Genomic DNA, 15,858 nt, shown 5'->3' on the forward strand with positions numbered 1-15,858 from the left:
AGAGAGAGAGAGAGAGAGAGAGAGAGAGAGACAGAGAGACAGAGAGACAGAGAGAGAGAAATGTACAATCGTCAGGAAATTACTATTAAATAACCCATTTAAAAAAGGAATAAAAAGATACTAACACAAATGGTGCAATAATAAAGAGCCAAAAATGGAACAGTGGAGCTGGCAGACACAAACACACACACACACACACACACACACAATCTCTCAAACACACAGACTGGCACCAACTACAGAACTAAGCTTATAGAATCAAAGCATAAAGCTAGAAAACAACCCCTTTCTAAAAAGCCTTGAACAGTACATGGAGAGAATCAATAAATATTAATACAGTGTCACTACAAAACAAAAATTCAATTATTCTCTCATGTTTTGTACTCTCAGTACCTCATACATGCACGGCCTGTCTGTGAGTGCTATCTCAAGAAGAACGAGCCAAAAACAGAGGATTCTAGACAGAATCTGTGACTCATATTTAAGTCACAGTAAATCAGAGGTAAACTCAGGTGTATTCTGCTGGACCTCTACACTGATCACTATCTGAACAGTCACAGTTCTCATCCACTGAACAGGGAAAGAAAGAGGGGGGCAAAATCCATTTTGATTCGAATGTGGATCATAAATTAAAAGGCTCAGCACCTCAGATGATATAAATAAATACTATGCCCTCTTTGCAATTTGACTCAAGTCCAACCACTGGTCAAAACCAGAAACATGGACTCATGCTGGCACTATGTATCGGTCAGATCTTGAAGGACTATTCAACCTAATCTCTGTGCTGCATTTGCATTGATTACCGCTAACAGTTTTCCCTTTTGCAGAAAACCCTCAGAACAGATTAACAATGGAAACTAATGGGCTGTGAAGAAACACTTCTGTGAAACACACTTTATAGACTTTGAATTTTTGATAATATCACATCAATCAATAAATGAATTAAACTGTTAATCTGCATAACTCATTCTTTTACAGATAGAACTAGTTTTTCAGGCGGAAGATTTTTTGGTAATATAACCAGCGTATTGGTGTGGTTTACACATTCTTGCCTGATCGCCATGGATACCAGAAAACCCTGGGCAAAGCAAATGTAACCGGACCCAGCTGTGCTGTTCAAAACCTGGAAATTCCCCTTTTTTACAAAAGGGTGCCAACTGGGTTCCTTGCATAATGCTATCGAAGAACCATTTTTGGTTTGATGAAGAATCTTTCATTGGATGTTTTTAGAGAACCTTTTGTGTGGGTGTGAAGAGCCTTTTTACAGTTTAAAGGACTTCCACAGGCCTGTCACATACTGGGCTGATCGCAATTAATCTAACTGATCGGTTATTTTAGCTGATCACAATTATCACAATTGTTAACTTTCACAATTATATGTTTGTCATATGGGTATTTTTTTATCAGTTATATTGAGGCAAATGTATGTAAATAAAAGACAGCAGAGAAAACATTTACTGAAACACATTATGGGTCTCCTGAAAAGAAAAGGTTCTGACAAGTGATATAACCCCTTTAGAGGGCAGCAGTGAGTAACGTTTGTTTATTTGAGCTTGAGCTTGAGCTGTTTCTGTCCTCTGTTGGGAGCTACTAAGCATTAACAGCTAATCAGCCAATCTGGCCACCTTAGGTTAATAAAGGTTTAACAGTTGCATACAATGGGGGAAAAAAAAACCACATTCAACTGTTAACCACAATTATTTCTGTGGCAACTGACTGTCAGCTAAAATTTCATGACCGTGACAGGCCTAGACCTCCATATTACATAAAGGTTCTAGGAAGAACCCTTAAATTGGTATACATCACATTAATCTTCTTATCTTTTTAAAGGTTCTTCACACCATAAATCTCTTTGAAGAATGTTCCAAGTGGTTCTTCCATGACATTATCAAAAAAAAGGTTATTTAAGCAAAGTTTATGATCATTCACTACATAATTCAGTAGTTTCCAATGACTTTCTGTTTCTGTTCTTTTCTAAAGACTAAATACAGGGCAAACGCACTGAAATGACTGTTGCTGGTAACTGACCGTACAACACACATGCACAGACAAGAGATAGAGTTGAGAAATACTTTAGAATTCCTTTAAAATGTCAAACCTCAGCTGCTGACTTTAATCTGTTGTCTGGCAGTACCAATGTAAATAACCATCCCTACTAACAGGTTTTCAACTGAAATGACTTAAAACGCATCTCATGTTCTTCTCTTTGGCACCAACAGATGAATGTAAAAGTGTGGAGTGTGTGCATGTATGGGTGCGAGGCAGCTGCCGCTTAATCTTATCAGACAGAGAGAGTATTACGTCATTGGAGAGCACATACACAGACCTCATGCCAACCTTGTATTCAACTCCTTTCACATTAACAGCAATGTTTAAAAACTAAAGGCAGCAAACATCGTCTTTAAATTATTCAAGACAAAGACTGAACTTCATTGCTGAACTGTGGGCAGGCAGAAATGGCCCGCACGTCCAGCTCTCCAGGCACTCCGCAGCAGTCTCAACGTAGGATCATTGCACCAGAAAGCCTGTTTTTCCACTGGCCTTTTCTGCCAGCAGCTTCCATTAACAGTCAGAAAAAGTCAGGAGTCAATATTATATTGAGAGAACGATTTGATATGAAAGTTGTCCATTGTAAGGGGTCTGGGAATGAAGGGAGATATTCAGTTGATACTGGCAGGCACAAAGCCATGAAGGGTGAAGGTTTTGAAAGTGCAAGCCCTCCTCTAGCAAATGGACAGGTGAGCTGATTCACAGGGCCCAAGCTGTACAGTTTATTATTAAAAGTCTGGAGAGTCAAAGCTCTCCTCCAGTTATTGACTGCACAGCGGACAGCGACCGGAGCTCTATAGAGTGACGGGCAGGTCTGGAGAGCCCAGTCCCTCCTCTAGCCACTGGACAGAGGTCCCTCGTAGCAGGGTAGCCCTGTGGTGAATGCGCCTCAGCCGGAGCACATACAGCAGAATGGAGAGCAGCACCACCAAGAAGCAGGCCAGGAACAGATAGTGGTTATTCATGAAGGTGAAGCCGCGGTGCCAGTGCGAGTGAGAGCCCTTCAGGCTCTCCTGCTGGATGTCCCTGTGAAGCAGAAAGGCAGAGGAATTAGAGAACATGGTGAGAAAGTCACAAAAGAAAGCATCACTATGAGTTCTTCATATTAATCAAGGCAGACATGGTTCTCTCTAAAAGTGGACAAAAGTACAGAAAAAAAAACAAAAAAAAAAAAACAATCAGGCTGCACACATTTCAATCAGGCTAATTTCTTGTACATTAGCCTAGTTTGCACAATGTTGGCTACATCAGCCCTTTTTGTCCTAAAGTGGAGGATACAAGCTTCTGGTTAGCTACAACAGCTTTGTGTGCGTAACGCTATACTTGGGGTATAATTTTCTATTACTTTGCATACCACACATTTTGGCCAATCAACTACATTTGTAAATTCAATTTTTGGACCAAAGCACTGCTTTAAAGACCAAGAGAAACTGTGTAGTGTTATGAAGTGAGGTGGAGGTACCTCAGAGGTAGGAAGCGTGTGCGGTACAGGATGGCTCCCAGAGTCCACTGCACCTCTTTATCATACACGAGCAGTGCAGTCTTCAGGTTGTCGTAGCCCGAAGGGAAGGAGAAACCTGAGTGGAACACCTCATACACCCACGCAGACTTAAAACATTGATACCTGTCAAGAGAGGAAGACAGAGCCTGTTTCTCTTGTCCTTTTGGAGCTTGTCACTCTAATATGTTAATCTAATTTGTGGTGGGAAGGTGAGCGTTTGTAACATACTTTAGCCTGTGCAGGTCTGCATGGGAAGCATACAGACCACGATCAAAGCGTTCTTTTAGAATTTTCCACTGGGTGGCACAGTAGTCCTGCAATCATCAAAGAAAAGAATTAGACAGGCTAAACTGAATCTATCCTGTGTAACCTTTTTTTTGTCTTCAACATCATTTACAATTAATAAAGCGCTCTAAATATAGATATACGTATGTATACAATTTTTCCTTTAGCTTTGAAAGAACGAGACGCATAAATATGTCAGTAGAAAACCTCAAATGAGTTTAATCAGCTTTGTTACAGTATGAAAAACATTCATATGTGGAGTATGTGGGTTTATTCCAAGTGGGACTCGAACAACCCAAACCCTAAAAACTAAAATTGGTTAAGACGTAGATACTTTCATACAAAATTAAAACACACAAGTGTCCTTTTAAGCCCACCTTTGCACCTTTGGCATACTTAGTGGAGTTGTAGTCACCCCCCATGCGCAGCACATCCTCTGTACAGTAATAGAACTCAGAGAAGCCATAGAACTGGCTGTTGCTGAAGTCTATGGGGGGCTGGTAGACCCCATTCAACGAGGTGCTGGTCTCATTGGTGCGGTTGAGAAATGGCTGGAGAAGAAGGCGGCAGCGGTCAAAGTCTCCGGTCCCACGAAGGTGCAGCTTCCGGCCGGGGAGGCCCACCTCGTCCTCGAGGTCAGTGGGCATGCAGGGGTCGAGTATGGGCGAGTCGGCGCTCTCGCCTTGATGCTTACCCAAGAGCCTGCACACAGAGGACAACACGTGAGATAGAAATATGCACTACTAGTCCACTACAATCCAACAAAATTTGATAAAAATGGATATTATTCAGTAAACCTTTACATACAGTGCTACACAGTTACATAAAATGACAGCTGGACTTTTTGTCCCCAAATTAAGAGGGAACATAAAGTGGCATTCTGATGATTTTTCAAAATTGTGGATTTTCTAAATTTCTAAGAAAATGACATTAAAATGGTTATGAATTTGTTGCTTGATTCCTAAAACGTGTAGGTTCACTGGTTGTAAACAAAACAGTAAATAAAATGGCTGTAATTATGCTGCAGACATAGTGACCACTGGTTCCTGTTATCACAGCTGTAAAGAAATCTAAGTCTGTATGTTAATATCAAACCGCGCTGAATGACGTTGTTTACATCTCAGATGAAGAAATGAAAGAAATCCTTAAAAATTGGGGAATTGGAGAATGTGTAACAGCTTCTCACTCCTTAATTTGAAAAACAGTATCATGTAACAATAACAACAATGTCAAAAAAAAAAAGCACAAAGTGCTGTTTCTTACTCTTTGAGAACAGAGAAGTCCCCAGAGGGGACATTAGGATTTACAATAAGAAAAGGTGAGGTCACCAATTACACGTGTAAATCTCTGACCTCACAACAATTTTGTTGAGTTACAATTCTTTATTACAGCAAATAAATGAGTGCATACTCACTGAATATTATTCTAATAAATTATACACAACTCTAACAATCCAAAATCAATCTAGATCAGTAGTAGGCAAAAAACAATTGAAATATAAGAAACTTTCACACTACTCAATGTGTGATTTTTTTTTAACATCTGATATGTTGGAACAGGCAAAAAGGTCTTAGATCAGATGCGTTGCATTTAATAAATTAATAGACTGTTAGTGAAGTGACAACGTAAAATAAAAAGGTAGACTTACAGCCAAGAAAGGGCAAGGTAAGACATTTACGCATTTACTGAACTGCACTAAATCCAATTAAGCAGGACTAAGTATGCTTTCTTCGCAGCTGATCAGCATTCATTAAATACTCACAATATCCTTGATATGCACAGAAAAGCTTATTGTGACATAGTTTACCATAATAATGATAAATATATATTGTCCAGCCTTAATGCAGATGCACCACATTCAGACACATTTTCACACCACTGTGGCTCTCACTTGTTCTGGAGGATCGTGTTGCTCACAAGCTGCTCCTCATATCTCTGCCGGGCTGCGTTCCCACCAAAACCCAGAAATGTTGAAACATAAACCCGGTAGACATGTTCCGTGCGATGAGCATCACAGCCCAGGTTAAACTCGGCCAGCAAGTTCTTAGCCACCTCTTCCTGTAAATGCAAATAGAAACATACATGTGGGCAAAAAGACACGTCTAAGCTTGCTTTGGGTCAGATAAAGAGGCTTAAAAAAACTCTTACTCTGGTTACTAATGTTAGTATACACACACTACAATCCATTAACAGGCAAAGCTTTCAAAAGCAGTGTCATATACACTGGAGCGCAATTTGTTAGAAGTTGAAAGAGAACAGAAACATTTAGTATATAACAGGAAAAGTGTATTGAAGCTAGTTCATCTTGCCCTTCAGCCAGTGATAAGCATGCACAGAAAGCTTTCCACATGTTTACTTTCAAAAAAGACTTTACTACCCGATTGGAACAACCTGGTCTTAGATCAGATGCGTTGCATTTAATAAATTAATAGACTGTTAGTGAAGTGACAACGTAAAATAAAAAGGTAGACTTCTGGAAATTCCCCATATGGTCAATGGCAAAAATAAATCACAAACACCCCAAATACACAGCAAACATGCTGAATCAGAATAAGCACTTAATCTTTTTCTTTGCTGCTTTGAACAATGATTAGGCCTTGCACACCCACACACTGCTGTGGCATCATGCAGCAGGCTGATCTTAACTCAGAGCCTCAGCTCTACAGGCCTTCTCAGTCCATAGGGAAGGGCAAGGTAAGATAACCATGTACCAGAGAGGTGGGAGAAAAGGTTGTGAGTGACCAAACCAAGCTTTTTGGCTTTAAGAATGGAAATTGTTGTAGATAATAACCTGTTGTGGAGTAGCAAAGCTTACAGTTTTGGGCACTTCGTATGCTATCTGAGTGGAGACGCCACCCATGTCCAACACTCCAGCTGTGCGTCTGCGCACCAGCGTCTCCTGCTGGTCACCACCAGGAACTTGCACCTCTACGACAGCCTCATGATCTATGAAGACAAAAGACCACAGAATAAAAGAGAAATCAAAATACAGCAAGGAGGGAGAAATTGTCATTTTAACGCTGCTGTTAGGTGACAATTTCATAGCAGCAATTATGGGGCCAAGCAACACATGGCCAAACATATGTGAACACTTGTCCATCGCACCTATATAAGCTTGTTGGACATCCTATGCACTGATGTTGTATGAGAAGGCCTGGCTCATCCCAAAGGTGTTCCATGGGGTTGAGGTCCGAGCTTCATTTAGGCCACTGGAGTTCTTCCACACTAAAATTATCAAAGTGTTTTATGCACAGGGGCACAGTCATGGTGGAACAGGAATGGCCTTCCCCAAACTGGTGCCCCAAGGTTGGAAGCATATAATTGCCTAAAATGTCTTTTTATGCTGTGGCATTAACATTACCCTTCACTGGAACTAAGGGGCCCAGACCAATCCCTGAAAAACAGCCCTAGACCACCATTCCTCCCCCATTAAACCTTACTGATGGCATCACGCATTCCAGTAGATAGCGATCTTCTGGCATCTGCCAAACCAAGATTCCTCAAACAGACCACCAGATAGTGAAGAGTGATTTTCTGGAGCGTTTACACTGCTCCAGAGTCCAGTGGTGCTTTATACCACTTTGAATCCAGTACCATTTGACACCAGCTTGCCATTGTGCATAATGATCTTAGGCTTGTGTGCAGGAACTTAGCCACACAAACCCATTTCATGAAGCTCTCAAAGCACAGTTCTTGTGCTAATGTTGCTTCCAGACACAGTTTGGAACTCTGGGATGAGCAATGCAACAGAAATCCTTTTACGATACCGATATTTAATGATACGCTTACTGATACTGCTCTCCATAATTTGGTGCAAAAAATAAAGACATGACATTAAAAGATGTGAAAAGATTACAAAAGATTAAAAAAAAGCTGTGGTCATCTCTCTACAGCTGAAAATATTAACAACTATAAGCAAAACAAAATTTAGTTACCCCTGTTTGTCAGGACAGCTCACCTCAGGCTACCTAAAAGTTAGCGAATTATTTTAATTTTAATTCAGTAGATACTCAGCTTAATATTACTGCTTAGCTCCTGATAGGACAATTCAGGCTATCAAAATATCCTAATTATTCTTTAAATGCTGGATTTTCTGATAACGACATTCAGACAATCAAACTATAGTACCTGTAGTTTTAACACGAGGCTGAAGTTGGCTTCCAGTCTGCCAGCTTCTTGTCTGAATTTTCCTGTTCCATCTTAAATGGTGCAGCAGTTATTATAACACCTGTCGTAGTTTAGTACTGACAGGATTTTTGGATGAGGTGATTTCAGCTATCAAACTATTCCCTCAAGTTTTATGTAGGGAGCCATCTATAAATATGCACTGTGGTAAGACATTTCGACAAGGCAACACAATTCTGAGGACACAGGTGCTACAGCTTTATCTATGACGGAGAGCACAGAATGACATTCGGCATTAGACATGGTTAAGGTAGTCAGAGGCATGTGAATGCTTTCATCACACGGAGCACAGCGCCCCTCCTGCTGATCCAAACCGGTTCTCAATAGCCTCCTAGACGCCTCCATTTAACAACAGCACTTACAGCTGACTGGGGCAGATCTAACAGAGCAGAAATTTCACAAACTGACTTGTTGCATCCTATGACAGTGCAACGTTTAAAGGCACAGAGCTCTTCAGTAAGACCTATTTTACTGCCAGTATTTATCTATGGAATTTGCATGGCTCAGTGCACAGTGATTCTATACACAATCTTCTGGCCCTATAGTGTATATCTAGGTTTTTATAAACCCCACATACAAGTCCCCAAAACAAACAGCACAATGATTTCTTTAACATGACAGAGAGTATCACTTCAAATGCTGTCTGATAAATGCTCTCACTGCTACAATCACTTTAGGAAATAAGGCCACAAGTGTCCAAGATATCAGGAAATGTTTCCAACAAGACTTCTAAATAGATAAATCAAGCACTCACATGCAACATATGAAAGAAATCAATGACAGAGCATCACATAGCCACAATTTAAACTTTTACAAAACCTTTTTTCATTATTACTTTAAGAAGTTTCATGACCATTAACTCAAAAGACACAAAATACACACATTTATGAACGTGAGGTTGGGCTGTGTGGAATCAGTTATATGCCTGGCCTAATGGAAGTACGATAGCTCAAAACAATGCTTACAACAACTAAAACAACAAATCTCACTTATGTCTACTGCATGTTTGCCATTTACGAACATACTTAAAACAACAGCAGAGTCTTAATAAAGCTTATAATCCCACAAAGCCCCAGAGCTTAGCAGTGACAGGTTAAAATATTTATAGACATGGCTTTCTGACATTAAGGACAAGCAAAGATTAAGTCATGCTGACATTTAACTTTCCTTCGCTGAAAATAAAGCATGGCACACAGAAAGTAGACATCTGTGAAAGATGGCCTTGGATACAGTAGTGTTTAAAAGACCTCCACTCTAAGATAAGAGCAGTGTTCCACCCACACAGGGTTCACATTACCAGCACCTAAGTAAGAGCTGGAAAACATTACCCAGCTTTCAGGAGTACAGAACATATCAGGCATCTGATGGCCTTTGCCTATGAAAGACTGCTGCTTCTATTGGAAAATAACTATTAGAAACTGGTCTAATCAACCAGTGTGTAGAACAGTCTTGCTTGACTGCTGTGATGTGTGGGTTTCATTTGCAATTCAAAGCCACAGTGTAAGGCCATACAACATATTTTATGGCCCCATGACAACCATTCCATTTTAGAATGGAACTAGTAAAAGCAAAGTACTTCATATCAGATCTGCTCTCACTCACTCTCAGTCTGACTTTCTGAACACCATTACAGCAAGTCAAAAAGCTACCAAAGCTCTGAAACGCAGTAACAAATGTGACACAAAAGCAAAAACTAATGTTTAAGTGTTCAAGTGGTTTCAGTCTAAATTAAAGTCATATTGAACAAATGAACAAGTCACCTGTTACATTTTTGGTGCTTGGATCCCTAATAACAAAGAGCAGCAAAACTTACCATCATCTACATGATTGAACCTCCCCAGCACAAAGTTGATTCCAATCCATGCATATACACCTATAAAAATAAAATGAGAGGGGATAAACAACCCTTCTGACCTGAGCCACAATGATATTGGACTCATATTGCTTCAGATATTTGTTTTAAAAAAACTTTTGGCATCAGATAAATGCTAAAATTAGTCCAATATATCAACCCTATGACTAATGACGTATTTACCGTACTCTGACAGAGCAAAACTGTTTGGCAACTTTGCTAAACGTTTCAGCGACTGTGCTAAAATGTCTGCATTGTATTTCGTTTACTGCATTTGTAACACAGGTAGATTTAGTTCCAATTTCTATTACCTTTAAATGTTAACCTAACTGCATAAATTGTTATGTGCACGAATAATATCAGATATCGGCATCAAGGCACAACTGGCTGTGCATCCCTAATAATTACCCCACAAAGCTGGCTGAATTGAACATCCCATTTCATTGGCAACAATCTGTACAATCTGTCTCACCTTCTTGCTTTCCTGAAATGACTTCCACATGTGAATCAGAGAAGAGAAAGTTGAAATTCACAGGAATGTCCGTCCGCAAATCTTCCAGCAGGGCTTCTTGCTGGCTATAAACAAAAATAAGGTATAAAAGTGAATGAGGTTGAAATCACAATTTATACTCGCAGCAACTGATACAGGCATTATAATAGAATTAGGATGTAATCACCTCTCCGGCAGAACCCTCATGCCTGCAGTGCATAGTATATACAGTGGAGTTTCCTGGTGCTTGTTTTTGGGGATGTGCTGGGCAGCAAAACTTAGCAGAGGATACATGTAGTCACTGGCTTTTCCTGGTGTAGTTGCATATTCAGAGATACCTGCAGAGGCGGACACGTGTTATGATGTTTTGACACATAAGTAAACACTGTAACCACACTGGTGGCAGATTTTAACTAGTTAAAGGAGACAAAGACAAAGACTCTGAACGTATTACTGGTGAGAGCCATGGTTAAGCTTCGTTTAAAAGCTCTGGACCAGCATTTTGTGCCTTCCAGCTTAGCCTTTCCACACTGACCTGGTTTGATCTTCATGACTACTGGCTTGCGATGCTGGTCTCTCATCTGCCGGATGTCCAGCAGGTCGTGAGGATTGCCATTATGCCGAGGCCAAGTGTACACAAACACACGAGAACCACTGCTCCCACAGTCCACCACCACACCGTAGTTTAGGTTGGGATTACTCGTGTCCGTGGCTTCCACATCTGTCACCCGCGCCAAATGCCTGGAGAGCAAAAGGACGACAGCAAGGGTAACAAGTAACTATAACCATAACAGAAAAACAGTTTCCACAAGCAGAAAATATATCTCCAAGATCAAACATGGAAAACATTTTCAAAAAAGAAATGTGTAGAATTTTAATTTAAAATCAGAAATGATTTGAAACAATCGTTTGATTCTGACTAAAGCAGAGAACAGACCACAATATTGGCTTCATGCTTCTTTCCTTTTATGAGACAGTAAACAATTCCATTAACAGCAAAAACAAAAACCTGGCAAAAAATACTGTTTCAGTTTAAAATGGATATACAGGCAACGTTAGTGTGAAAAACATACTTGGCCTTTCTAATTAGTGCTGTCTACCATATTTTATGTAAAGGAGTGTGTTACCTTGTCAAACCAAATTTTGTTTTAGCTTCAAGCATTTGATTTTATTTAACGTATCAACTGCATTTTCATTACTTTTACTCTTGGTAAAGCATCAGCTTCATATTTTAAAAATTCAAAGCAAATTGAAATCAAAAACAAAAAAAATGAAATTTAGAAAATACATTTTTGTCATTATATCTATACTTGTATTGCACTGACAACCTGACATTGTCACTGTCCCCAACAAATGTGCTAAATAAGCTTTTTTGTGAACTAAGCAAGCCGACCTGTGGTAGCGCTTGTCTTCTCGGACCCAGATGTTCTGTCCTTTCCCTGAGACCAGCAGCAGGTAGAGGAGACCGAGGAGCGCTGCCAGGACGCTAAGCAAGAGCAGCTGCCTGAATGTGGGGAGCATGAGTCGGGGAAGAACTACAGGAGACAGGCTGAAGTGCCATGATGCTGGAAACAGGCAGGAGATACTGATCCTGCAGATAAAACACATACAGGAAAAAAGACTTTTCATTTGTTGGATATTTACACAAAAGTTCAAAAAGTTCACAGTCTGCACAAACAGCACGGAAGAGTGTCCCACACACAGCACTGAATCAGCGCAGCATATACAGGATAGGCACAGAGCAAAACAAATGATAAAAATGAAAGAAAAAAAAAAATGTTAAACTTTTCAGGTTGCATAAAAATTTCCAATTGGGCCAGTTACAATTCTGGAATTTTAGCTGACAATTGTCTTACAAATAACTGCAGTTAACAAAAATGGCTGAATTAGCTGATTAGCTATCTTGTTTCCTATCTGTGGCACTTCCCAACTTTATAACACAAACAGCCTGAGCTCAAATAAACAAACATTATTCACCGCTGCCCTCTAATGGTATTATAACACCAAGGCAGAACTTGGCCATTTTCATAAGGCCAATTATGCGTTTCAACAAGTGTATTTTTTCTTTTTTTAATTTATATGTATTTGCCTCAATGCATCAGATAAAAATGTTTGTTTGTTTGTTTGTGATGTACACCTATAATTGTGTGTATGCTAACAAAATAACTGCAGTCTGCCTGTATAACCACGATCAGTTCAAATAACTGTGATTAAGCAATTACATAATCGTGACAGACCTATTTTCAATTTGTCTACAGGCTTGAAACAGCGTATTTTATTAAGCAAAATAAAATAAATGAAATAAACTACTCATCCATTTGGCAAATGGGTGACCTTAGAACTCGGTTAAAAGCAGCTATAGGCCCGCTGTAATGCTTCGCAGCTAAAATGCTGTATGCGTTAAAGGTCAAGACGTGAGAGCTTCAGCAGTCACACTGCCGCAACACTCCAGTCACACAGAGGCAATATGTGTTTAAGCATCTGCCTACTTTGTCATAACAAAAACCTGTATTTCTGTTATTACGTTGGTGCTGTGATTAAAGCATAAATGTCACGCAGTCAGTTCATTTTTAACGTTCGAGTAAACCCCAGACTCTTCCAACATTACATCATACATAAAATAAATATGGGTCATGCTAAATGTTTTAATTAAATATATTTAAAAAATACACATGAAAATGGTCACTTTAGTGTTCTGAATACATTTAAAAATGAAACAAAGCATCTGAAATGTATTTACATCTCACTTATATTTTCCATATGGGTACAGTGCATCATTCAGTAATCCTAACAATAGTACCAAATAGTGAAACATAATAAAAGTTAAACGTTTGAGAGATGATTTGGTTCAACTGTCTCAATAAAGTCCCCCTGAATCATGTAGATGTAGTAAGTCTGGGAAAACTATGCTGCAAACATTATTAAAGACGTAACTAAAACAAAAGCATGGACCTACCTTCCCATTGTGTACAGGTCCCAGTGGTGGCCAATGCTGTGATCTTCAGGCCTTTAAACTGTCTCCCCTTCTCTGAACGGCAGTGTTGCTTTTGGACAGCATCCTTAGCCTGGACATCACCAAGAGAAACGCACCTTGAACTTGTAACTAATCTGAGCCACGTCTAAGGGGACGTGGCAGAACCTTCTGTCCACATGATTAATCAACACACGGAAGAGAACTTCACTCCACCGTTAAGCCAGCCACACGAGCCAAGGCTGAAATGACTTGTTGACCTGTTTTAAGCGTATTTCGACCACGTCCTAACAGCCAGTTTACATGGACTTAAAAGATAATGCGATGCAAACTGGCTACGTAGTTTTATACCGTCCCTTGTCACTGGCTTGTTATTTATTAACCACGTAGTAACTGCCGGCACGCTGTACGCCTTCTTACCGATATAATAAGCTGAAATTACATTTTATCCCTTTAAGGTTTCCTGAGTGGGCCCACACGGCCATTTAGTCAACTGTGTTGACTGGTAACGTTAACTGTTATAACACACCAGCAGCTCAAGGCAACCAGTTACATTAAACTGACCCACTGACGTAACGTCAGCTTGCTAGGTTAACTATCGTGCTAAATGGGCAAAGATGGCAAACAGTCCCTCAAGTAAGTAGCTAGATAACGTTAAATAACCTTGACGACTGACCAAGTGGTTAAATACAGACTATAAACCTGCCTGGCTGGTATTAAACAAGGCAAACTTCAGCTTAGCTCGTGTTAGTGCTGAGTTACTCACCGTTAGCCGTTAGCTAGGCGTGTGGCTAAGTTCACTCTTCCATCCATCCCGGCGAGGCGCGTCAACTCTTTTAAATAAAAAAAATGGACACAAATGTACAGATTTAACCCCCTACACACGGACCCGCAGCAAAGTTAGTATGTTTACAATACTCAGAAGGCGGCTATCGCTAAGGGGGTTAAGCTAATAGCTTTAAAACCCGGCACTGCAGGCTAACAGCCCGATGCTAACCGAGCTAACTACGGAGCAGGTAGGCGAGGAGTGAGTGAGCGAGTGAGTGCGCATGCGCGTCTCTTTAACTAATTGGGGTTACCATACACGCCCTTGCTGCACGGTGTTGGCAACAAAATGTAAAGTACATCGTCCCATTTTTTCTTTTCTTTTATGTTTCTATTCATTATGTCATCTTTAAGAAGAAAAATCATGATTCAGTGTTTTTCACGTGTACTTCATAATCCATGCATCATCAAAAACAAGGGATTGAGCCACCTGTGGAACTAAGCGCGAGTGTGTTCGTATTACTCGTGCTGAACAAAAGGCTCGACGTCTCAGGCTTTAAAAACTATTAGTTGTCTCATTAAATAAATGTTTTTTTTTGTCAGTATGGTGTTTCTACATAGGCAGGAATGAATATTAACTGGAGCAATTTCACTATTAGTAACTCATTGAAAAGTTAAATCGTGTCAGGAGCTGAGAAAAATATGGCTTCCACTTTCTGTACATTTTTGTACATCCCCACTTTTAAGTGTATTTGGTACTTAAATGTATATTCTAACCTCATCAGCAATGTCTTGTTTTTGTTTTGTTGTAGAAAAAAGCTTGAATTATTTTGCTAAATATTTACAGGTTGTTAAATGTTAGAGTGCATGTACAATCTGAAGATTCCTGTACCTTCTTTTCTTCTTTCTTATCTTATAATTTTACAAAAGTATTTACAAAAAAAGATCTATGGTAATACTATAACAAATATATATATATTTAAAGTATTTTCACCTTCTATAACACTTCTGTGTATATCCTTCAGGGAAACTACAGTAATTTTCTGAATTCACTAAGAGTCTTATAGGAATCCTGTACTCCATTCCTGTAGTATAGATCTTTTTCATAAGGGCGTGTTTGGTGATTATTGAATAGTTTGGATTTATTTAGGTATGTAACCTGATTAGTTTTTAAATAAAACTTCTGATTATCAGGAGAATAAATGGAAAGCTAAAAAATGGCCATTTTCCAGGATAAAATATATTCTGTATTTTTCTCATTTTTGGACTTTTTTTTATCTCCGTTATCACAGCCTGCGTTATGAAGAGAACCGACTAACACTGATTAGATCAGCAAGAGAATCACTAAATATTCAGGGTTAATGGCCGCTTTTCAGTCAATACACTAGATGGCGCTGTTTTGTCCGATAGACTGAGTCCAGGTGTAGTAAGGAGAACCAGAGAACTTGTAGAGAGGAGAATTACCACCCTATAATGTCTTCCGGGTTTCTCAAACGATAGAGGGCGCTCCCGAGCGAGTCCGAAATGAATGGGTTGATTAGGAGCATTTGAGAAAATAATTATTAATTAAACTATAAACTATTAATAGTTTGTAAGCGCTTAAACTTTTTTATAGAGGGGAATCAATTCATTCCCAGAACACAGAATAGCATAAAACATTTTAACCCTGCTTTTATATTTCTGAGCGCTCCGCTCGCCAACCAATCAGCACTCAGTAGCAGTAATGCTAACCACTCAGCACTCAGTAGCAGTAATGCTAA

The 15,858-nt window shown here is 39.6% G+C and overlaps 1 protein-coding gene across 2 annotated transcripts; it reads right to left on the bottom strand.

Moving 5' to 3' along the window:
* Positions 1 to 2,785: 2,785 nt before the first annotated feature.
* Positions 2,786 to 14,349, bottom strand: entpd4 (ectonucleoside triphosphate diphosphohydrolase 4). 2 transcript variants are annotated; one of them, XM_036578532.1, is made up of 13 exons: positions 14,100 to 14,349; positions 13,319 to 13,427; positions 11,756 to 11,953; positions 10,898 to 11,103; positions 10,550 to 10,700; positions 10,345 to 10,448; positions 9,834 to 9,893; positions 6,651 to 6,781; positions 5,727 to 5,893; positions 4,213 to 4,537; positions 3,779 to 3,864; positions 3,512 to 3,673; positions 2,786 to 3,075 (listed from the first exon to the last, which is right to left on the bottom strand). In XM_036578532.1, the coding sequence occupies exons 2-13, from the start codon at positions 13,324 to 13,326 to the stop codon at positions 2,844 to 2,846; spliced, it is 1,830 nt and encodes a 609-aa protein (XP_036434425.1). In that variant the 5' UTR covers positions 13,327 to 13,427; positions 14,100 to 14,349; the 3' UTR covers positions 2,786 to 2,843. The 2 variants fall into 2 exon arrangements, with proteins under 2 accessions (XP_036434425.1, XP_036434424.1); XM_036578531.1 differs by having other exon boundaries at positions 6,627 to 6,781.
* Between the last annotated feature and the right edge of the window lie 1,509 nt (positions 14,350 to 15,858).

Source organism: Colossoma macropomum, unplaced genomic scaffold (assembly GCF_904425465.1).
Source record: "Colossoma macropomum unplaced genomic scaffold, Colossoma_macropomum, whole genome shotgun sequence".
Classification (NCBI taxonomy): Eukaryota; Metazoa; Chordata; class Actinopteri; order Characiformes; family Serrasalmidae; genus Colossoma; species Colossoma macropomum.

What these genes read in the sequence shown, in the direction of transcription:
- entpd4 (XM_036578531.1), bottom strand. An exon ending in GCTTTGCTACTCCACAACAG is followed by an intron (nt 5,894 to 6,626) that starts GTTATTATCTAC and finishes TTGCATTTACAG; the next exon opens with GAAGAGGTGGCTAAGAACTT. An exon ending in ACACGCTTCCTACCTCTGAG is followed by an intron (nt 3,076 to 3,511) that starts GTACCTCCACCT and finishes TCTGCTTCACAG; the next exon opens with GGACATCCAGCAGGAGAGCC.